General features: G+C 42.1%; 1 protein-coding gene across 11 annotated transcripts in view; it reads right to left on the bottom strand.

Annotated features, from left to right (window-relative positions):
• The window catches only part of Cadps (calcium dependent secretion activator), a 434854-nt gene that overhangs the window by 137882 nt on the left and 272359 nt on the right, over positions 1-24613 (bottom strand). For 9 of the 11 annotated variants that reach the window (XM_028760516.1, XM_028760521.1, XM_028760519.1 and 6 more), the window contains exons 9-11: positions 23654-23720; positions 16060-16168; positions 9874-10086 (exon numbers count right to left, since the gene is read on the bottom strand). In XM_028760516.1, coding sequence (XP_028616349.1) covers positions 9874-10086; positions 16060-16168; positions 23654-23720 — 389 coding nt within the window. Of the gene's footprint in view, positions 1-5388; positions 5401-9873; positions 10087-16059; positions 16169-23653; positions 23721-24613 lie in introns of all 11 variants that reach the window. The other 2 variants (XM_028760517.1, XM_028760515.1) reach the window with 1 other exon arrangement.

Below are 24613 nucleotides of genomic sequence, written 5' to 3'. Positions count from 1 at the left end.
GATTCTTGGGACTAGTTTGAATAGTTTCCCCAAGCTTATACTATGAAAAGAAAGAAAAAAAAACACCAATGAGCTGGGAATGATAACTTGAAGTATCAGCTCAATACATCTGAGTTTTAAAGAGGGATTCTAGGATTTTCTGTTTTCTGCTATACTCCCGGTATTCAGCAAAGAATGCAGAATACAGAGAGTATGTGGTACATACTTGTTAAAATACTGAGTTTATTTCATCAAAATAAGTAACACGTTTTCAGTGTTTTCTAATTATTCTAAAATTACATTTATTAAATATTTTTTTATGTCTTATGTGTGTTCATCCATGTGTACTTGCGCACATGTGTAAATGTCGACCATGGCATGCATATTGAATTTAAAAGCCAACTCTTGAGTCTTTCCTTTCATCATGTGAGTTCTAGGGATCAAAGCCAGGTTGTCAGGCTTAGCAGCAATCACCTTTATACACTGAGCCATCCCTCAGGCCTGGTGTCTTCTAGTTCTTGATCTTAGAAATACTCTTGGACTATGCTCACAGTTTATCTGTTAGTTAGAAGAGCAGAGAGTTTAGCAGGAGACTGGGATGGAATTTATAATAACTATATTTAAGGCTGAAATACCAATTGTGTGATATGAGTCATATGTGAATGTTTAATGTTCCATCGATCCCTGACCTTAGTATTTACAGATCATGAAATAGAGCTGTTGATAGGATGTAATAACTGGCCAGAAAGGCACCTGCCATGTAGTAAACCTTCAGTAGTTGTCTAGGAGTAAATGGGCAGACTTCATATGCCTACAAAGCTGTAAGTGAACCAGAGATGCCTCCGTATTTATAGCTAATGCTGCATATCTTCCTGCTTGTTTATATTGTCTTAGGAAAGTATCAACCCATCCTGGTCTCTCCACTTTATAATTCTTCCCTATCCCTACATAACTAATTCCTTCACTCGGCCTGGCTTTTCTAGGCCATGTTCTAATTACTCTGGTGTCAGACCACAAACAGCAGAATCTCTGAGCAGGTAATCTGCTCCTTGAGAGCGTTCTCTGATCTGTTATTTCCTTGCTAGCCCCTGCAGGAACCAGATCCTTAGCAGGTGGCTATCAACTGAACGAATGATTGTGATACCTCCATCCTAGGCAGGTCCCCACTAGCTTTATTAAGGAGACACACACATGGGAATTCAGATGGCATCTCACAAATTCAAAAGTGGGAACATGTGGTCTTAGGAAAAATCTTATAGAAGGAAACAGAATTCTAGGTGCAGGTGTCTTTGGATACCATTCAGATTGTCTGCTTGTGTCTCCATACATGTCTAGGACCATATGCATTACATATGTTGTCTATTTTAAAATAAAACACTGCAGTGGTCCAGCTGTTCTAAATTCTGTTTCAAAGAACTTGTGGGCGCTTCCCAAGCAACACCATATAATCATTCTTACACTGCCCCAGTCTGTTCTCTTACAGCGCTGAACACAGAAAAACAAATGCGCTTTGCAACTCCCTTTCCCTTTGTGCAAACAATGAGAACTGGTGGGTTAAAGAAAAAGGGAACTCCAATGTCAATGTCACCAGGGGAAAAGAGCCCAGAGAAAAAGTTCTAGCGAGTTGCTTCCTGAACTCAGGACACTGGGGTCACTTCCCCTGCATGTGTCAGAGAATGAAAATGAATTCCAATGTTAGGTTGAGCAAAATAGCATCATCAGGAGGACAATGAAGCTTTGTGAAACCCCAGTGCTGTTCTGTTCAGAATGCTGCTTGCTTTGGTTGATACATTTTACCAACTTTGTTGTTGTAATTATTAATGTGAAATAATGTGAAAAATATCTGAGATTTAGTAGATTTCAAAATTAACTTCAACCTTTCCCAGACTTGGCTTCAGGAAGTTATCTCCAAGTCCTTATTGGTCTGTGAGGGTTTGGAGGATGCTGAGAGTAGGCCATGTGGTTTTGTAGGCTATTTGGCTAGGGCGTAATCCACACCTTTCAAATGATGCTGGCCGTCTGACCTGTGAAGTTTAATTGTGTAATGGTGTTTAAAGTCATTTGTTGTATGGCATAGGAGATAGGCTTCAAGTTATGAAGAATGTTAAGAATCGTAAATCCTATCATTGGTGCTCATTACACAGAGACAGGGTGAGGGACTCATGCTTACGATAAGCAGGTGTGTATAGTCATCAAAACTTTACCTGAGGTTGGCTAGAAACAACTGTGCTTCGACACTAAGGAATTTTTTTTGTAAAAAATACTGTTTCCTTCAGTTCTATCATTTTATGGACTTTATAGCCTTATTTAATCTCCTTTATTGAAATTCACGTGACTAGTCCCCAAGAGACTACCTGACATTTATGTTACTCCTTAGGTGGTTCTGATGTTTGGGCTCAGTTCAAGGTTGATATTGTCTTTTTGAAATCTGATGTGACTAGAAAAATATGTAATAGTTTTTCTTAATACCTTCTATTATTAGAAAGCATATTTATGTGATCTTATTTTAGAAAACTATATTTTAGGTACATTTCAGTGTATACCAAATAAATACAATTTGCTTGAATGGATAATGTAGCTTTTAAATTTTAAATTTTACCCCCCCCCCCACACACACACAATTATCACAACAGCTCAGGGATTAAAAATAAAAAGGTAAATAAATATTTTTATTTTGTAATGTTATGCTTTGGAACTTTATGTGAAAACGAGAAAGAATCCTACTGTTAAACATAATTCTGATAGCTTACTAATACATTGTCTAAGAGGGCTCTTTTATCTCAGGAAACTATTCTGTGACAAAGCAGCAATAGCTGTTTTATTTCTGAAATTTAGAGCACACTCGGGACGCTTGTTGCTCCGGATAGGTGCTGGAGGCAAGTGAATAGCTAATGTAACTCGAAAGTCATCTGTGAACTCAAACTGTAAATTAAAAGGTGACTTTGTGCCCTTCTTATATTGCAAATGTGTGCATGTCATATCTGCTTGACAGTGCGGGAGTGAATGTATGCTCTGGACAGTAACGAACAATGACAGTCGTCAGCCTCATCAGAAGACATGACATCAAGAACTGACAATGACTGGTGGCAGCCGGCTGTTTACAGATCTTTCTAGAAGTGCTTTCTTGCTATAGTCACGGAACTAGGGAATGTTGTGCCTTGCCTGAGCTGTGCACAGCACGAGACTGGCCCTCCCATGCCTGCTGCCCTGAGGTACGTTGTGGACCTCTTGTCTAGGAAACGACTTCACTTCTTGGTGTCTCTTACTAGAGCAATCTAATGTGAATGGCTGGGAGAAGATGGTGTCTTTGGAGGTCAAGGGTCACATGGTATTTTAAAACCACTATAGTAAAACACCCAAAAGGGCAAACATGAACAATATTTCAGGGCTGACTTACTCTAGTTCTTTGAAAGACAGTAGCTGTGAGTAAAAATCATATCGCAACAGAGATTATTGTTTTAATCAATAATCTAAAGCCAAAATAATGTTTTGTAATTTTCCCTATTGCAATTACTACATTTTCAATGAATTGTCTTATTATCATTATTTATATTTTCAGTTAATTTTATATTTCTTATTATAGAAGCAGAGATAAATGTTTTATACTTAATTAATAATGTATCTTCCTGATATGATAATACTCAAGCAATTAGGTAACAATTTGTTAAATATTAGTAAATAAAAATAAATTTTCATTTAATTTATTTTCTTTATATTGGATTATGGTGTGTGGAAATATTTGAACCTCACTTACTATAGAGTACTTTTAAAAAGCCATTTACTCTTAACAATAAGACAAGTAATTTGTAGTGTGGTGGGGGTCATACAAATTACATGGATGCTGAATTCATTCTTTGGTATTGCATTCTTGAAATGTAGCAATTGCAAGTTGACAATAGAAGAAGATGTAGCAAAAACTCTCATAAAATAAAACTATAAGAAATAAGGCAAATGACTATTAGAAAATCTACTAGGACAGCAATGCATTGTGCAAATACATGTCAATTCGCTCAGAACAGAATCAGTCCTCTAGACATTCGCCCTCTCATTCTAGAAACTAAAGTAGAACAAAGTCCTACATTCCCACTAACTTCCCCCTCTCCAGTAAGCTGCCAAGATGCCTCATCAGACATTCAAAAGAAAGGAAAGTCAAGTTAAGTATCTTCTGGGAGTGGTAGAAAATATCTGTCTGCTAGCCAGGGGTACATGTATGCAAAATAAAAGAGAAAGAAAGGGAGGAAAAGCAAATTAAAATAAAACAACCAAACCAAAAAAATAATAATGATAATAAGAAGAAAAAGCTACTGTTAAATGATCAGGAGGAATGGTATGACCTAAAGTTTTCTAAATTAGCATTCAGATAACTCAAATACATATTTGCCTGCTCTCTTGACCAAGTTGTCTAGCTCTCTCTAATGTTACATCTTCTCGCAACACACTACATGTAGACAGCTTGATCCTATATGAATAAAGAAATTGTAAACTCTCTTTTGTTAAAAGTAGAATAGAGAAAGATTTTCCTAAAGTTTTAAAGTATCATTTTTCTGTTTCTTAGAGGTTTATATTTAGAAAAATTAATAGAAATACAAATGAAGTTGATCAAGTTATTGTTGTCATTGTTCCTGGGGGAGGAGCAGAATGATGGAGAGTTCAAAATCCTCCTGGGCACTGTGAGATCCTGGACCAAAACCCTTTGTGAATAAAGTATATGAGCTCATTCATGTCTTTAACTTGTCATTGTTGTGTACAGACCATGTTTTACAGCTCTGCTTTCAAAATCAATCCTCAATGGGTTTTATTTGAGGATATGCCAGTAAACCAAGTTGAATATATTCTCTAAGGCTCAAATAATTTATTGATCATAGTTTGCGATGTCAAATATTGCTGTTAAGATCAATGGATTTCCTACCTCATCTTTCTATCTGCTACTGTATCCATGGTTGCACCATTCGTAGCTGACCATTCTATCTTTTGAATGGGGAAGGGGGACCAACAACAATAACAACAACACATCATTGTGTCAAAGTGCAAAATGATCTGTTTTCAGGCATTGAGCAGTCAGGTAACTGTGGATTCCATGAAACAGTGGCATTGTTGGCCATTTCGTTGTGATATTAATCAATATTCTTGGAATGAAAAACATCAGAAGTTCCTGGTTGGCTTTACTCAAAAGTTCATTTGATGCCAATATGAAAGCCAAGGAGAGGAGGCAATTATGCACACATGACATGCATCCTAGCTTCAGTATGGAAGCTTACGTTTCAAACCTAAGGTCAGGAAAATCACACGAGAGTTGTGCTACAAAGTCTAAACATGAGGGAGATTGAAGAGGAGAGAGGAAGCACATTGCAGGTGTCAGATAATCGAGTCAGATTATCTGAACTGTGCTAGCTATGGGGGAGCACTTACCCTTCAGTCCAGCTAGAAGTTAGCAGGGTAAGAAGGAACAAACCAGAATAACATAAAGACTAGCAACAAGGCTCAGGAAAGCAGACAGGAGTACTAACCTAGCAGCTACAGTTCTTGGGTCTGAGCAAAGATTGAACGAGAAAACTTAAAATGAAACAAAATGACAACAACAACAACAGAAATCAACCTCCCCCAAACCAGTCGTATTCAAAACCCCTCTAACTGTTGAAGATTATCTCAGTGGTGATAAAAATAGAGCAGTTCTAAGCAACATCAACTCTGGGGTGCGTGAGGTAGTTAACAGTTGTTAGTTGAGAAATAGACATTAAAACAAGTAAATGCAAGCACTATATGCAGCAATCATTGACCAAATGGCAAAGCTTAACACGCCTTCTTTTCCCACCCCACGCCAAATGAGCACTAGATTACTTCTCTGTAGGATTTCTCTCATACCCACCGACAGGGATAAGATGTCTGTGAGTAGCCACTCGGCACAGTGAACTGTGGCAATACTTAATTCCAGATTTGGGCATATCCAAAATGTGTATTAATGGCCTTAGAAATTGGAGAATTACAAGTATTTGTTCAAAAAAAATTGTGGAACTAGGTACCAACTCATAAAAACATAACTAAAATGAAAAAAAATAAATCAACAGCACACATACAAAATAAAAACCACAGAAGAACAAAAGGTTTGAAAGGCTGATGGAACCCTCCCCAGATCTTTGCAGTCACAAACAATGAAAAGCAGGATCTATTTTTCCCAGTTTTTCCAATTCCATATAAATACTCCACTCCACTCTTTCTTAGACGTGTCTTTTCATTTTGCAATTGAACTTTTGAAATTGAAAAAAAAATGCCAACTGCCCCCAAAAAGTCAATTAAACTGAATTTGGAAACATCCCAAAATACAGGTACTCTCAACTCTCCCAAACTGCAAAATGTCCCATTCCCAGGATTCCTCAGAACAGACAGCGACAGGACAAGATTGGAGTGTTTCTTATTTTTTCCCCTCTGTGCCCCAAACATTCCTATGTGGCTTCCCTTTTCTATGTAGCTTCTGTCAGCTGTGTAAATACTAATGCAGCAATTACCAAGTGAAGTCATGGAAAAGTCATTAAGACCATCCATTGACAAGAATGGGAAGTGCTTTGAACAAATACTCAGAACCAAGATTTAATTAGGCGTGTGCACAGTCAAGTATGTAGCAATGACCCTGACCTTTTGGAACTTAAGGAAACCTTTTTAAAATGCAATACTTGATTTTCTTTTTCTTTCTCTTGTTTTTAAATCTTTTCTTCCTTTCCTTTTTTGTTTCTAGCTAGAAAAATCTGTGCTTTTGTTCTTTCTTGTGAATGACCAAGGTTTGCTATTTAGAACTACACTGGGATTGATACTTCCTTTCCCCTACTTTGTATCCCTCAGTGACCACCATAGCTCAGTTTGCCCTGTACTGAGGAGATTCAGGCACATAAGGGTGGGTTTTCCATACAGAAGGCTTTACCTGTTTGATGGTTTTGATTTAAGACAATGCAGGCAGCCGTGACTGTGACCACACTGTAGCAAGTTCCATTAAGACCTATGAGCCCCACTCAAAGCCATACTTCTCTGTGTGTGCTTGCCAGGCACAATTGTCTGTGACACCACTGAATGCAGAACCCTCATCTCCTTTCTGATCTTTCCCGTGGGTTTCTTTATTCTTAACTGCAAATGTTCAGGATGTCAAGGAGCTGTTTACATCTTCACTGGCTTCCTATGCTGGCTTCTAAGTTTGGGGAACAGAAGTATCCTGGGGGCACTGTGGTTGTAATAAACAGTCTAAAGTAGCATGGGGTCTCTGCTTCAGATGCAGCAAAGCAACAGTGGCGGCATGGAGATCAGTATTACTGGGTGACATTAATCATGGGGACATGATGCACATCTGGGAAGACTGGGCAGTGCACAATTAAATGAGTGCCATTCACATTATTGTCTGTGAGAAAGGAGGCTCCTGTAGTGGGTAATTGGAATGGCTCGATGGGGCCACCTTGTTCTTTGAGAAGGCACCTGACACTCTCTGAAGGTCTTTCCCTTCCGTGCAGAGTTTAAAGGGTCAGTAGGGTCAGAAGGTGAACTACCCAAGGTTCTGATCATTTTATAGCCACATGCTATCACATTTGTTTTGGCCTCCTCGTATAATCTATACTATAGAATCTACAAAGGTGATCTTATCCTCCAATTCTACCTTTCAGGATTTTGCTGCATGAAATATCTAAGATATTTCAAATAGGGTTGTTACAAGTATTAAGTCACTGAGCTTTCAGTTGAATACAATCTGCGGGTTTGCAAGGACCTTCACTTCATCTTTAGAATGAAATAAATCCTGTCTGTATGGGCAACTCTCTACCTTTGGCCTTCATGTATTTCCATGAAAGGCGATATCCATCTTCAACAGCTTCTATCATGGGTCTTCTAAATTCCTTTGTGGGGCTGATGCTAGGATCTAAGGACATGCTCCAAGTATATGCTCTATTGCTGAGGGACACTCCCACCATTTCTCCACTCAGTTTTACCCCTAGTTGTCCTTTCTCTTTCCTCTATTAGTGAAGAAATGTAGGGCCAAGCACAAGCCAAGCAGCCATTTCTCACTGTGGGTGGATAGCAGAAGAGACATGAGATGTAGTGAAATGATCTTGGGAGAATTGGAGACCATTTGGAAAGAAGAGAATTTTCCAAATATCACTTGAAATAGATCTTTCATGAAGTTGATTTGATGGTGATAATTAGGATTTTTTTCTCATACAAAGAGAATGCAGAAGGGTATGGTGGGTAATGTTATTTCCAGATGTGCTAACCAGAGGCTATCAGGCAGTGAGAGAGGAGGACCTGTCACACTTTATAGATGCCTTTTATTTAGACATTAAATAAATACTGGATATGCCTATGTCAGTCAAGATCTTAGAGCAGGCAACTCAAGGGTAGTCACTGCAGGGCTATCCCCTCAACTCTAGCTTCAGCCTCATGTGTTCCTTAGTCTTTCATGATTTTCTGTGTGGAAGGCCACCTTGTGGAATTGTACATCAGGTTCCACCAAAGAACACATCTTTCTTTAAGAAATCATTGATACGGAACTGGGGGTTCCAATGAGTAGAGTTTGCCTTCCCCCAAAACCCCACACCTTTATCAGATGGAAATGTTCACAGCAGTGGGACTCATTGAAAATGTAATTTCCCTCTATAGATTTTATAGCTGCAAAATCATTACATACACACTCAGGTTTGGCTCTAGAGCAACAGTGGAGCCCTGAGCAAGTACTCCTGGGAAGCACAGTCTCTGCTTTGGGCTGTTCTTGAAGGGACCTCTGGTCTCATGTCCACGCCTCCTAGAGCTGGGAACCATCGCCTTAGCATTTGGACTTAAACTCTAAGAAGGCTTCCTTGACTGTCTATTTGCCTAATATCCTCTTGATCTGGTCACTCACCACCTTGTGATATTTGCCATGATATCTGTCAGTATGTGAAATGGTCGGCTTTGAGGGAGGCTGAATTGGGGTAACTTGAATATTTCCTGGGATGCAGATGCTGTAAGAGGAAGAGTGTCTCATGTGACTTCCTCATTAATATGTCTCCTTGCTAGACAAGTGCTCAGTGACCTATGCTGAAAGAGGGAGCCTCGTACTAAAATAAGACACCACCATGACAGTTCCGTGGATGAACACACACTTTAGTTATCCCTAGACAAAGCTGAAGATCTCTGTGCAGAATAAACAATGAGTCTGCAGATCTCTGACTTTATTTTTTTTTTTTGTTTTCTTAAAATAAAAATCTAGCTTTGGCTTTCACCGTATCCTGGGTTTTAGAAGTATTGGGAGATTTGGGGCCAAAAGTGGCAAGACAAAAAGTACAGAGAAACAGAGGCAGAGGATTGCAGATGAACTGGGGCTGCAGGGGACTGCAGATGAACTGGGGCTGCAGGGGACAGCAGATGAAGTGGGGCTGCCTTTGGGGCTCTGATATCTCTGCTCAGAATGTGATTTTAGGTACCATTTTTTTTTTCCCCACTGCATGTGATAATGTCATCATTTATTTTTAAATGGTTCTAAATTGCAGATTTAAGTTTATTTCAAATCATCCCTATTTTTAAATTCCTTTTAATAGGAGGAGGCGAAGCACCGATATACGGAATCTACTATATTTGAGGGACTCAAACAAATACGCATTTGGCTGTGAATTCCAAACTCTCGGCAAAAATCAAAAGATAGGCATAGATATAAAATATGCATTCCTTTGTTTAGTCCTTGGTAGAGAATGTCAAGTATTGCACTTTAAAATTACTTTCATCTAAGATTTTGCCCCAAGTTTCACCCTGCATTAGCTACATGCCCCTAGCAAATGTGATTTTAGAATCTTACATATAAAAGCAACTCATTTTTCTCATTCAACTTTGGAAGACTTACTTTACAGAACTATTATTATTTTTTTTTTAAGAAATAGCATATGTACTTACAAAACTGCGAGATGGGGGCATCCAGCTGAGGCACGTTTCCGCCCTTGGCGTTGAGCTTCTGCACCTGGGTTGGGGGCACAGGTTTGTGCGACTGCCCAGTGGCCCTGTACATAGCTTGGACCCACAAGATTCGATCTTGTTCATCATCACTTGCAAATATCACTGTGTCTCCTTCTTTGACTGCATTGAAGAAGGCTCGGCCACCCTCCAAACCTGCAAGGAAATAAAGAGCACTATCTAAGCTGAGCTGTGAGAATATCAACAGGGAGCAGTCTCTAGCAAGCAATTTCTACTGCTTTTCTTTGGGCCAGAATTGGGAGGAGCAATTTATCTGACTTCTGGATGGGATGACTGTAAATGACTTGGCCACTGAGTGAGACCAGGTATTTAAGAAGCATTTTAAGGCTGGCTCATATCTCTTTCTTTGTCTTGCCAGTGACAATACATCAAACAACCACATTAAACACCTGCTTATAAACACAGTTCTTCCCTAAATCATCATCATCACCACCAGCACTACCATCATCAAAAGCAGCATCACGACCAACATCAGCATCACCATCAGCACCACTGTCACAACAACCACTTCTCTTGGCCCCTTCTCCTTTCAGCTACTGTCCTGTGGTTCTTCTCTTTACAGTGAAAAGAACATATCTACTAAGGCTTCTCTGTCACTTCTGCACATGTGACATACCTAGGCATTTTGATCAAGTGCAGTTTCTGATCCCAGTTTCTGTTTGTAGTGAAGCCTGAGACCCTGAGCTTCCAACAAGCTCTCTGAAAATGCTGATGCTATCAATCAGAGAATCATCACTGGGCAGCAAGAAGCCCTCTCCATTTGACCATAAAGCCCCTCTAATCTGGCTGCTGCCTGCCTAAAACCTCCGTTGTCAAGGGCACCAATGATATTAGCGCAGCCACATCCAATCTTCAATGAGAAATCTTAACTCTGCTCACTGTAACACAGGATCAGCTGCAATCCACACTCACTTCCGGTTCTCTTTCAAGAAACCTGACACTCCACTTACCTCTCAGCATGTGGCGGCTGCTCTGCTTGGTTTACTGTCTGCTCTTCCTCTTCTTCCTCCTGACCTTTTAAATGTGGAACCACCTGACATCCTGTTCTTTCTTTCCTGCATTTACAGCTCCTGGTGATAACTTTCATGTGCTAAGAATGTGCTGAGAGGAACTTCACATTCCTTCCCTTTGGAGTCCTTCCTTCAACTCCAGACCTAGACTAGTGGTGGCTCTCTGGACTTGTGCACTTGGATAGACATCTCAAACGTGTCACACTCAATGCTGAAGTCCTGGGCTTTAATCTCAACCTCTTGCCCCCTTAGGAGAGCTGAGCCTATTTGGCTGAGAAGTGCTGTCTGCAATCTTTGGGCTAGTTTAGAATCTTTCATGAATTTCTCCCACAGGTATTGGTGCTGTGGGTTACCAGGGCAGGGACCCTTCTGCTGCTACTGGAGCTGGCCCCTGAATCTGGCAATCTCCTAGCTCAACCAGGCACTTCCAGTCTCATGTTCTAGTGCCAACTCTCAGTATTGCACCCGGTCAATGCTTAATATAGTAAACAGATCATGCTGTTTCTCTGCTCAGCTCACCAGAGGCCCCATCCTATTGAAACAAAACCCCAGGTTCTGTCAAGGTTTGTAATCCACATCAATTGACTCTCTTCCACCTTTTTTCTTTCAGGTAGGCAGTTCATATCTGCATGATTCACACACCTCCTTCTACATATCTTGACTGGAAAGTTACAATCTTATGAGTCTTCTTTGACCTCTATCTCTCATAATTATCTCTGACAATCTTACCTTGACTATCTTTCTCTCTTATTCTTTTAATTGACGATGTTTTTATTTTTTAGTGTGTGTGTGTGTGTGTGTGTGTGTAGGCACATGCAGACCGGAAACCAGAAGAAGATGTCAGAGCCCCTGGATCTGGAGTTGCAGGTGGTATGCTGCCTGATGTGTGTGCTAGGAACCAAACTGTTCTCTGCAAGAACAGGAAGTGCTCTTAATTGCTAAGCCATCTCTTCAGCCATCTACTATGTCTACCAATGTCTACTAAGCTCCCTAGCTTACTTTGTTTCATAAGGACCAAGGTTTTATCTGATTCAACCTCTTTCACTGGTATCTGGCATAATGTACAGCACAAAGTAGGTGCTCAAAAATATTTGTTGAAAAAAAAAATGGTCTCAGTTTTTCTGAAGGTAGTTCTCAAGGCCAGCACTTAAAATGAGGCCAATGTTAGCTTATGTCCATCAACATATTCCAAAGCCTGCATTTTCAGTGAGGTGGTGTTTCTCTAGCTAGATATAAAGTTCTTACCTTTGTCAGACCTGTATCATCTCCCCATTAGTTGAGAGCCAAGAGGTGCATGAATGATTGATAAGCATCTCCAAGCTGCCAGCAAGACCAATCAGGAGTCTGTCTACAGCAGAGCAGTGATAGGTGTCATTGCAGTTATGTGAAGTCTTCTACACTGAGCTCATCATGTTAATCCAGGTAGCTCTTTTACAAGTGTTTATACATTGTGGCGATATTTCATTGATAATGGCCAAGGGCTAAGATCAATAAATACCTACATTCTCTTTGTTTGTAAGTTATTTATTTATACATATATATCTGTTTGTATGGGCATGTGTATACGTGTGCCTGTGGAGACCAGAAGAGACCATCAATTCCCTGTGGCTGGAGTTACAATTGGTTGTGAGACCCTAATGTGGGTGCTGGAACCAGAACTCCTGTCCCTCTGCAAGAGTAGCCAGGACCTTCACTAAGGACACACTTTCCAGCCCCAGCTACTTTTTTACAAAGAGGATCCAGTGATTCTGCATCAAAACAGCTTTGAGAGGAGTTTTCTGGTGGTTTTGATTCTGAGGAGGTATTTACTTGGTTTCTCATAACTTGTATAAAATGTGTTCTTTAGCAAGAATGGTGTGGTGCACATTTAACAAACCAGGAACCTGGATGACATGATAAGAAGGAAAATTTAGAAGTGGAGGAAGAGCTTTGAGGGATGCCTCAATGAGCATCAAGGAGACAAGAGGAAGAACAAGTCAACAGATCATGTGCCTACTCTCACGCTAACCTTGGAGATGTGTCACCTTGCTACAATCAGTAGACACCAGGGGTGCCTCACTTGAGATGTATTTCCCACTGTCTCAAGCCTTGCAAGGAGTTCCAGTTACATCTTTTCTTAAGGTAAAAATGAATAGGCTACAATGGTTCTGAGCCTGCCAACAACTTTATAGAGCCCGCATAAAGTTAAGAGGAGGAGGAGGAGGAAGACAGACTCTAATGTCTTTTTTGACTAATAGGCTCACCATCCAAGAGCATCCCCTAATCTCTGAAGATATGACTATATTGTTATTAATTTGCTTACACCTCCATAGATAAAATTGGCCAAGTGCATACTATACAGGAACCCCCTCTAGTGATTAGGGGAGTATGAGAATTTTGCCTACCTCTTCCTGGCTCCTCACTAAGAACCAGAGATTTTTTTTTTTTTTTTTTTTTTGTTTTGTTTTTGTTTTTCGAGACAGGGTTTCTCTGTGTAGTCCTGGCTGTCCTGGAACTCACTCTGTAGACCAGGCTGGCCTCGAACTCAGAAATCTACCTGCCTCTGCCTCCCAAGTGCTGGGATTAAAGGCGTGCGCCACCACTGCCTGGCTAGGACCAGAGATTTTTAACAGTCAAATACAGAGTTTAGGGACTGGGGCATTAACTCAGTAGCTGAGTGTTTGTCTAGTGACCCTAGTGTCTATCCCCAAGATCATGAGAAAGAAAAAATAATATGTTAGGACCGTAGAAATATTAAATTTACATTTCAACTGAAAGTTACTTGGGAAATAAATAGGACTTAACACAGGAATAGGCAGAGAAAAGCTTGTTACCTTCAAGAACACAGTCAATTAGCTTCCTATTTATATCTCTCAGGAAGAAATTACATCTCATTGGATCGATGTGGGGACAATAAGAGTATACATGCAGGGTTGAAACACTGGTTCAGTGGTTAAAGGCTATTGATGCTCTTGTAGAGGACCTAGGTTCAGTTCTCAGCACCCCCACAGCAAATCACAACCACGTCTAACCCTAGTTCCAGGGGATCTGACACCCTCTTCTGGCCCCTGTGGGTACTGCAGCATATGGTATAGTTTCGTACATTCAGGCAAAACACTCATACACATAGGGTAAAAATAAATATAAACCTAAAAATGAGAATATTCAGGTGTCATTCCAGTGTGTGGAATAGAAGCTCCCTACCTCCACCTTCCTGCCATGGAAGCCCCAATTTAATCGGTAAGTTCCATGGGTAGCTGTGCTGTAATTGTTCAGTGTCAAGCAGAAGAGGGTGACGTGGGTTGGTTCCAGGTCCTGGCTCCACTCTCAGATGGCCTTAGATCTCTCCAGTCTGTTTCTTAATTTGAAAAAGAGGATGACGTTTCTGATCCTACTTGCTTGTGGTATTGTGATGAGGGTCTGGTGTAACCACACAGAAGAGAGGGAGTTGGGGGTTGTCTTGACAGGAGTCCCTGACATGCAATGGCATTGGTGGTCATTCAGAAGCAGGAGTGAGGATTGGCTCAGTAAGAATCCCTGGTATATAATGACCTTGGTTTTCTTTGTCATACTGGCCTTCTGGCCTCCTTCTCTAAGATATATGTCTTAGGCACAACTGTTTTCCTTGTAAAAAGAAACCCCGAGAGAGAAAAAAGAAACTTGAGAGAAATACAAACCACCTCACAGTGTCCCAACTGCTGGCTTTTTAAATGCAGGATCCTGTCATTCGGACATGTTGCACAGAAGGTTCATTTTGAACTCCTGTTCATTAGGAAAGCTTCTGGGCAAAATTTGAACTCAGATCTTATGGAGTCAGCGCTGTACAGTGGATACTCTGGCAGGATGTACTTACAAATAGAAATTGGAAAGTTTGACTTGCTTGAATCCCCCAGGGCCAAGATTTTGAGGAGACTGATGTCCTTAAGTGGGCAGGAATGAGCTTTTCTTTGTCGTACCTTTTTGAGTTAATATCCCATTATACCCCATCTTCTCTCAAACTCTGCTTTTTTTTTTTCCCTCCTGTGTATTTTGTTGCACGTGGAAGAGCAATATGGGAGTTGAAAAAAAGGTTTTGGGCCAAATGATGCAGTGTGGTTGGAAAAGCCTTGTGCAGATTTGGCATAAAAATGAACTTCTCCGGGAGAGGGCTGCTGGTGCTTGTTGTTCATTAATATGCTGAAATGATTTCGCACCCCCCCACCCATTCTGAAGGTTCTTTGAGACTGATTTCTATTCAGTTTTCTGGGAAAAAAATAAAATGGGTATGGGGAGAGGTGTGAGGGGGCAGGATGTAGAATGTATGTGATGTAGAACTTACAAGAAATACCACCACTTGCAAGGCGCTCTTCGCTTCATAAGCCCAGGCGCGTCAACGCTTCGAGTCAGGGAGAGGCATCTTGTAAGGAATACAGTGGGTAGCACAAGTTTCTTCCTCCCATTCCACCAGCTAACCTTGTGTGTTCTTGGACTCTGGCCAGGGGACAAGCACGCAGGGAGGCAGCTTCTCTTGGACACCAAAACAATGACACACACTGGGGCTGAAGTGACGGCTGAGCTAGGGACTGAAGAGTTGACTCTGCTGGTAAGGTGCTTACCATGCAAGAGTGAGGGTCTCATTTTCAGCACCCATGTAACAGCTGGGCTTATACCTGTCAGCCAGGTGCTGGAGAGGGCAGACACTTTGGCACTTGATGGCCATCACTCCAGCCTAGCCAATCACTGAGCTCCTGGTTCAATAAAGAGAACAACTGAATACTCCTGATTCCAACTTGTGGTCTCCACATGCACAAACATGTACACTCACATGTACACACGAAGACACACACATACACACACACACACACACACACACACACGCGCGTGCACACACCATAGTCTCACACAAATGCAGTCCCTGGTTTACAAGTACATATTCTTTCTCATGGATATTTTCAGCAGCATACAGTAGAGTTAATCATTGATGTGGTCCCAGGTACATAAACCCCAAAGCGTGTGTTTCCTTTTGGCTTCCAACTAGAGACTCACTAGTGTAACAGGTTACTGCCTAACATGGACCAACGATCTTGCCAACATGAGCTTGCCTTTTGTGTGTGGGCGTGGCCAAGGAAGGGGTGGGTACCTGGCTGAGGATCAGTGTAATCCACGGTGTAGCCGTCCAACTGGAGGAGTTCCTGAGGCTCTGCTTTCTTTTCTCGGTAGCTGCACATGGCAAAAGTGTACTGGCTGACCTGCGGGACAGAAAAGCAGACTGTGAGACTGCTCCACCAAGGCTCATCCTACTTTGGGAACCATCCACATTTAACTGAAGCCCCAGAGCTCTGCTGTCTCATTCACATCGGATATAGAATCTGACAGTGGTCCACGAGTTTAGTTAGAGTGGGTTCATGTGAAGAATGGAAATAAGAGACTGTCCTTGGCATTTAGTAGGCACTTAGGAACAGTCAGCTGTTACCATTACTGTAGTTTGGCTTTTATTTTTGTCGAGTGTATGCATATTCATGTGGGTGCTCATGTATATGTGGCAGAGGTGTAGGTATATTTACAGGAATGTGAACCTGTGTTTGAAGGCTAGAGGTTAGTTTCAGGTGACATTTATTCACCCTGTTGTTTGAGACAGTGTTTCTCATCAGCCTGTAAGTCACAGATTAGGCTGTGCTGACTGGCCAGCAAGCCCCCTTTAATGTAGTTTCTGGGCTGTTTTTCCAGCCTTCGATTTATTATTTTGAGACAGGTCTCCTTATGTCTCAGGTTGATCTTGAATTTCTGATTCTCCTCCCCCATATTCTGGGTTCTGGGGTTACACTGTGTACTACCTCTTCCCGTATTGTTGTTCTTGTGTGATTGGGTTAGAACCACACATTGCCATTCTTTGGTGACATAAGGCTGACTGGATGGCAACAGTTCTATGCGTGTTGCCCAATATAATCTTGGCCAGTAGTTAGAGAACAAAAATTCATTTCTTTGCAGTTGTTTAAAAGGCTCAGAAGATGGCTTGGTGGGTAAGGCACTTGTCCAGCAAGCATGAGGACCAGGGTTTGGTTCCTTAGAACTTATGTAAAGCCATATGGGTAGTGTGAATCTGTAATCGCAATGCCTCTATGGAAAGAAGAGAGGCAGAGGTGGGAGATGATGCCCAGAAGCCTACAGGCTGGTCAAACTGCATACATGGTGAAGAGCAACAAGAAATCTTGCCTCCAAACATGGTGGAAGTCAAAGACTGACACCCAAGGTTGGTTTCTGACCTGCTCTGTGGCATTTATGTACTTGAACTCACACAAAGGTATGCTTCCCCCCTCATGCACACACATCCATGCTCACGTGCACGCGTGCACACACACTGCATTCATATATAGCAAGCGTTGCTTTCATCAGTATTGAGTTTCTCGATTTGATTTTTGGCTACCCACTGCTATTGAAGGGGCACTCGCAGGGACTTGGTAAAGTCTCCCCTTCGTCTTAGACAAGCGCCACAGTGACATGCTGTCACAAGCAATGAGCACTCGACTGCTAGGTGCCAGTCACAGCCAGGCAGCCCCAAGCCCCTATGGCATGGCCGTTGTCACTGGCGCCCTAAATGGCAGCCCTCACTTTACTGATATTGGCATTCCACGGCAGTGCAGCGTGGTGCTCCAAGCTGCAGGCCCGCCTTCAGGACCCTGTTGTCACTGTGTATGCAGAACTGGCGAGGATGCTTCCCTTTTCTACATCTGGCCTATTGGCAAGGAGCCCGTGGCAAAGCAGGCCTACCCCCAGCTTCCAGCCAAGCTAACAGGCACATTTACCGTCATCCATGGATGTCAAATGCCTCGGTGAAGGACTGCCACATCCCTCACCCCTTACTCCCCTTTATTGAAAGAGACAATTCTAAGACTTTGAACCCAGCCAGGGAGAACTGTAGTCTCATCGAGTGAGACTGGTCTCTTTTTAAGGGTAATTAAGAAACTGGTGCTTTCAGGCTCCACAATAGGTTGCGCTGTCCCGAGTCCTGAAGGTTCAGAGTAAGCGTATTCACGGGGCTGGTTTGTCTGATGCTGCCCTCTGTTGGTTTCTGATGAGAACTTTACTGCCCAATTTGGGATTTGGAAGAATCTCCCAGGCTAGACCAGACTGAGAACTTTCATAAGGGACATGAACTAGTTCCTTATGACAAGCAGAGCATCCCAGGACCCCCTGTTCTCCTATAACAGACGTCTGAGTGCAAATGGGGGTGGTCATAGAAGCTGGATTACTGCCTAGTTCCAGTAAACTGTCATCTTTCAGCCTCAAAGCTCTCTCGTCTGTGTTGTGCTCCCTTCTGTCCCTTACTCCTCCCCCCCCTCATCCCTGTATATCATCTTGTTACTGGGAAGTTACTGAGATTCCCACATCATATGTGAGGCTTGTACAGCAATCATTCTATCAGTGTGTGTATCTAAGTAGTCCTTGTGAATCTGGCCTCATCGTGCAGCTCAAAGAAGGACTTCCCTGTAGGAGATCAGTCCTTTGAAGGAATATCTTTGTTCTATTTACAATACCACAAGCAAACCTGGTCAAATAACAACTGCTTTTTTGCTAAATGAGTCTGACACATGGGAGACATGCGTTTAATCCATGACATCCTTCTCCATGATTTACAGTGCCTCTCCATGTACAGTACCAGGCCATTTCAACCTGTGGCTGGTCCTACCCACAACAAATTCTCTATAATGCCCTCACCACAAAACAAGGACAGGAGACACAGCTAGATCTCTCCTGTGCTGATTGAGATTAGTTCTTTCACTTGGCAACAGGAGACAGGGTGGAGTTTGTCAATGAGGTCAGCCAGAAAGATGCCAATATGCACTTGAGGTTCAGGTAAATACCACAGCAAAAGTGCATGACTTCAAGATGCAGGCTTCTACTACTCCTGAACCTTTTACTTTTTTTCTTTCCTGTTTCAGTGGCTCCCTCTCCGCAGTGCTGTCTGCTGCTGCCCTCTTCTGGAAGTACTGATGACATGCCCTGCAGGCTGAGGCTGTGTGACTTGGTAAAAAACCGAAACAAAACAAAATAAAACAACAACCCCCCAACAAAAAAAAAACCCAAACCAAAATAACAACAGCATCAGCAACAGCAGCAGCAGCAGCAGCAGCAGCAGCAGCAGCAGCAGCAACAACAACACCACCACCACCACAAACTAAACAAACCTGAGTTGGCTCATTGGGTGTGGTTTTATTTTTCCTTTAAGATCCAACAATTTACTTTAGGATTCAAAAGAGGGGAGCATATCCTTGGGCTATTATCCTGAGTTTTAGATGCATCTCAGTTTTTCTAGAGTGCTTGGAGGTCACCAAGGAGCTAACAAAGATTTGAGAACTTTAATTATTTTAAAGCTGCCACATCTTGTTAATAGAAAGCTATTCCCAGTGAAATGCAGTTTTCCCCTTAAACTGCAATTTTCGTTCATTTTGAGAAGTTCTGGGACTGGACTCAGGTTCTCACACATTCTAGGTGCGTGCTCTCCACCATGCTACACGTGGCTTTGGATTTATTTGGATGGGAAGTTAAGGAACTGGGAAATGTTATTGGATCGTGCCACAGGCAGAGCATAGGAGGTGATTTTTGACGTCAGAGAGTCCAAGAAGCACAGAGTAGAGAATTAATGGTTCCAAGTGACAGGCAGAATCCTATTTTATGTCAAGGGGATCTTTAGCAATGACTCTCTGGGTAGAATTGAGGATGGGCTCTGGAATTCCCAAGGCTTTGATCAAAATTTTATTTTACAGATGACCAGACTATTGCTACTTTGGTTCACTTTCTGCTGTTTTTAAAGTAGAAAGGGGTTTATAAAGGAGTGGGTAGAAGTTGCCAACATTAGCATCTTGTGTGTGTATTGGGGTCAGAGAAAATTCCAAATAGGTAAATTTTTTGAAATCAGATGAGTGAATCAGAGCCTTAGTTGAGATGACTGAAGTGTGAGTGCTCAGTGGTAGAGCATGATAGTATAGGCTGAGTCCAGGGCACCTGTCTGATCCCCAGGACTGAAAAACAAACGTATAAGATAAAACAAAACAAATCAAGGTGTTGGGTGTGGTGGTGTACAGCCTTCATCCCAGCACTCGAGGAGCAGAAGCAGGAAGACCACCAGTTAAAGGGCAGACTGAATGTGTTTGTGTGTGTGTGTGTTTGTGTATTCAGTGAAAGCCTATGTATGTATGTGTATACACACACACACACACACACACACACACACACACACACACACATATATATATATATATATATATATATATATATATATATATGGAGAGAGAGAGAGAGAGAGAGAGAGAGAGAGAGAGAGAGAGAGAGACTATCTTTAAAAAAACTAGCCAAAAGAGGGCAATCACTAGATTTGGCTTGTTTCCTGACATTTGCAACTGGAATGTAACTCTGCGTACATCCTTCTGTAGAATTGTGTGGAAACACAGTCTTACAATTGTAAACCACTCTGTTGGAAACCAGAAACAGAAGTGGGTTTAAGTAAATGAATCCTAGGACCTGTGTGTGTGTGTGTGTGTGTGTGTGTGTAAATCTCTCTGGGCACCAGACTCACCTAGATGTTCCGTTGCATGAGGCATGTGCTATGCTTCACAGCTAGCTGCTCATCACTCGCCATCTTTAATTGTTAATTAATTTTATTTTTGTGTAGAGGTGTTTTATGTGCATGTATGTCTGTGGAGCTCAGAAGAGAGTGTCAGATTCCCGGAGCTGAAGTTACAGCTGGGTGTGAATCACAAGATGGGTACTGGGAATCGATCCTGGGTCTTCTCAAGACCACTGAACAATCTCTCTAGCTCTATCAGCCTCTATCTTTGAACAGGTCACAAAAGCATGTTGAGCCTCAGCCCTAATGTTAAATTTGGAGACAATTTATACTCACTGTAGTATAGGTACCTGCAAAGACCAGCTTTGCAAATACTTTGTGAACTCCATAGGACCATAGAAATATGCTATTATTAATTAGCATGTTAGGAGAAATTTAAAATATGATTTGGCAATACTGATATTGGGATGAAATACTTTGAAGAAAGGGGAAACCAAACACCTCCCTTTTAAACCCAGCAATAGTTTTCATATTGGAGAATTACAATACACTTTTTGAGACAGGTTCTCAAGGTTCAAGGTTGGCCTTGAGCTTGCGACTTAGCCAAGGATGACCTTTAGCTTCTGATCCTTCTGCCTCCCCCTCCCAGGCATTCATGACAGCAGCTTGCTTATGATGTGCTGGGGAGAGATTCCAAAGCTCATTGCATGTTAGTGTCCGACTGTACCAACTGAGCTATATTCCCAGCTCCAAGAAAAACAACTTTAAGATATAAATGGAGAAGAGTTGGGACTTTGTGATCTGGAATTGGCACACACTTCCCTTTGCCTCTGCACTTGTACACCCAGGTCAGGGATTCTGAGTACTGAACGGAGCTCTGTGGAACGGGAGTCATTCTAGATACCAATGGTTTTCCCACAGTGTGGTCAGTGGTAGTGACAAAGGTGCATCTGGTCCTTGCCACACGCCCACAGATTGACACTGAGTCCAAAGGAACTCCCTGATTCAGGATGCCAAAGACCTCTGCCATCTCTGGATTACAGGCTGCAGCTAAACTTATAGGGCATGTATAGGGATTTCAGGGATCACGGCTGAGGAGGTCTTGGCGTGCTGTTTGCATATAACTATCCAGTTAGTTTCCTTGATCCTTAGTTCAGTGAACAACAGGAAGCCCTGCGTGTAGGCAGTCTGTAGTCAATACCATGAGACCAAGACAGGGCACTAGAGGCTTAATGCTGGCTTCTCCTTCACTATGATAAAGGAGCTGACATGCCACTTCCAGACGCTGCTCAGACTGGTAAGTGATGAAGGGTCTGATCTCACTGAGGCAGAGGCTTGATTAGTGTGTGGGTGTGCTACGATAAAAGGCAGGGAGCACCCCTTACTCATAAGAAGCCTCTTGGCATCCCACAATGCATTTCTGCTGCTCTCTAGGAATGCCATAGAATTTCAGACAGCCTGTGCCCTTTTATGTTTTTCCAAAGTCAGCACACAGCTTTTTTCTTTTCTTTTCTTTTCTTTTCTTTTCTTTTCTTTTCTTTTCTTTTCTTTCTTTTTTCTTTTTTTTTAAAAGCCATGGTGTGATTCTCATCTCCTCTTAAAGGAAGTGTGTGAAGGCCCCAAAACATCTGTGTTCCAGTTGCACAGCCCAGAAAAGCCATTCTCTTCTTTTGGGTTCACTACACAGCATGCAGACACAATTTCTATGACATTTTCTACAAATATCATCTCCACACACCCACCCAGTTTCTTCCCCTAGAGCTTCTTTTTCTAAAGAGAGAGGTCAGCTACTTGTATGAATATGTATATGAGTGTGTGCGCACACGTGTGTACAGATGCACATTACTTTCACACGTGCACCTGGAGACCGTTACTCTCCACTTTAGTTTTGGAGACAAGGTCCCTTACTGAATCTGATGAGGGCCAATTCATTTAGACTGGCTGTCCAGTGAGCCCCAGAGAACTCCCCATTGCTGCTTTTTTGGCACTGGGATTTACAATAGTGTAAATTATTTTTATTTATTTTTTATATGAGTTCTAGGAATCAAATGCTTGGCTGGCAAGCACTTTCCTGGTGGAGTCTTCTCCCTAGCCTGAGATCAGCTGCTTCTAAACATCCTTCATTTTCAATGATTCTCAGAGATAAGTCACATGTTGAGTAAAGCACTCTTAGGTACTCAGAATGTAGAGAGACTCTTTGTCCTAGAGAGATAATGCTTGCTTACTCTCTGGGAAGATGTCATCAGCTACTGTCTAGACCACATGATCTGACTTCCTTAGACCCACCTGGCATTGCCAGGAATGGCTCTTCTCTTCCTTTGTCTTCCTTGCATCAAACAGTTGGTGAAGGCTTCTGTGGACACTGGGAAGGTGTGAGGGTGGTGTGGGGAACACAGAAGCAACAAAGGGTGGATTGGAATGCAGCTAGCCCCAAAGTAGCCCAAAGGCATACTTGAATAGGTCTGTACAGGTGTAGGTCTGACAAGTGTTGCCAGAAACTTGTATAGTTACTTAGAACCAGGAGGGAGTGGCCACACAGTGAGGGTCAGTGCAGACATGGCTCCAAACATTAGTCAGATAGCTCAAGAAGCACAATCACAAGGTGCCTCACTTTGAGATGTGATTCAGAGAGCATTGCGATTAGCAGTTTGGAGACTGAGTTATGGCTTCTGTGCCCTGGTGGAGGCTTCATGGATAGAGTTCGTGGCAAATTTAATGACAAACTGAAAAAATTTGAAGCACAAACCAACAGCAAAAGGGATTGGGGAAGGGCTTTGAGGACTTTTATTACAAGCCTGTGGGGAAATGTTTAGATGCATCGGAGAGAGTGAAGATACCATTTTAAACATTAGCAACTCATTACTGGTCTCTGTGTGTGAGTCTCCTTCTGTGTATAGGTCTGTGTATCTACAGGTGTTCTTTGAGGTATTGACAGTAATAGTCGAACTGGCAAAATCCAGAAAACATTAAAAAGGGAAGATTTTACAGGTATGGGAGGAAGAAAGCTCTCTGTGACTTCATGAGTTTATAATCTGGAAAACATTGTGGCATTCAATGCTTGGGCCTTGTGGCCTCTGTGAGCCATACCTCAGGTCAAAAGCATGCATTCATCCTGCTGCATCTGTAAGACAGATAGCTCTTAAGACTGATGACAGTGTTGAAAAGTTACCTGCACCAACACAAAGAACCTCTTCTTCCACCTCTTCCACACATTCTTACCAATGGTCCATAAGTACCTGCAGGGAAAAGAAAGACCAGAGCTGCATTAACTCCTGACCACCCCACCAGGGAGCCCACCCCTCACTCACTAAGAGTTCCCAACACACCCAAGTAGTGTGAGAGGAAGCCAGAGGTTCCAGCCTCTCTCCTCCCAATGTTCCTGCTTCATCCTACATTGATAAAAGTGATCTATATTTACTTGATATTTTCTTTCAATTGTCTATGACATCATGAATCAAATCATGTTGAAAGAAACTTTATAACATGGGTTTGATATACTCATTATACAGAACATACATAATAATCCATGCTTGGGTGGAACACTGAAATGATCCTATATATTACCCATTTTATGAATACACCTTGGGACAAGGTGTTAGTCCATGGCACAAAGACTAATATCTTGGACCACAATGGAACCTCTATCTGCTCTCCCTACTCTTGGCCTCTGCTCCAGACATTACAACAGAAGCCACAGGGTTTTCTAAAAGAGCAAATCAGCCCATAAGTTTTTTCTTCTATATAAAGATAAAAAGCCCTTAGACAGGGTTCTTAGGCAAAGGTCCTATCTAAGATGTGCACACCAGCTGCAGGTGGAGAAGGTGTTGCACACAAAGAGGGAACAAACAGTATATTAAGAAGAGATGGTGGCTGGAGCACAGCTGAGGCAGAGTGATGGCCAGATAGCCAGAAGCTTGGTGAGCCCCATGTTGTAGCTGACGCCACCTCAGTCAGCAGTGCTATGGTAGATCACTCATCTGACCCTGTCAGCATTCTTTCACTCTGTGCTGAAGTAGTGTATCAGTACATGGGATTATGAACATAAGAGAGAGGCTCATCCAGAGCAAGTGAGAGAATGAGAGAGAGAGAGAGAGAGAGAGAGAGAGAGAGAGAGAGAGAGAGAGAGAGA

This window comes from Grammomys surdaster, unplaced genomic scaffold (genome assembly GCF_004785775.1).
Source record: "Grammomys surdaster isolate TR1022 unplaced genomic scaffold, NIH_TR_1.0 126546, whole genome shotgun sequence".
NCBI lineage: Eukaryota > Metazoa > Chordata > Mammalia > Rodentia > Muridae > Grammomys > Grammomys surdaster.
This window is presented reverse-complemented; position numbering and strand designations above follow the sequence as displayed.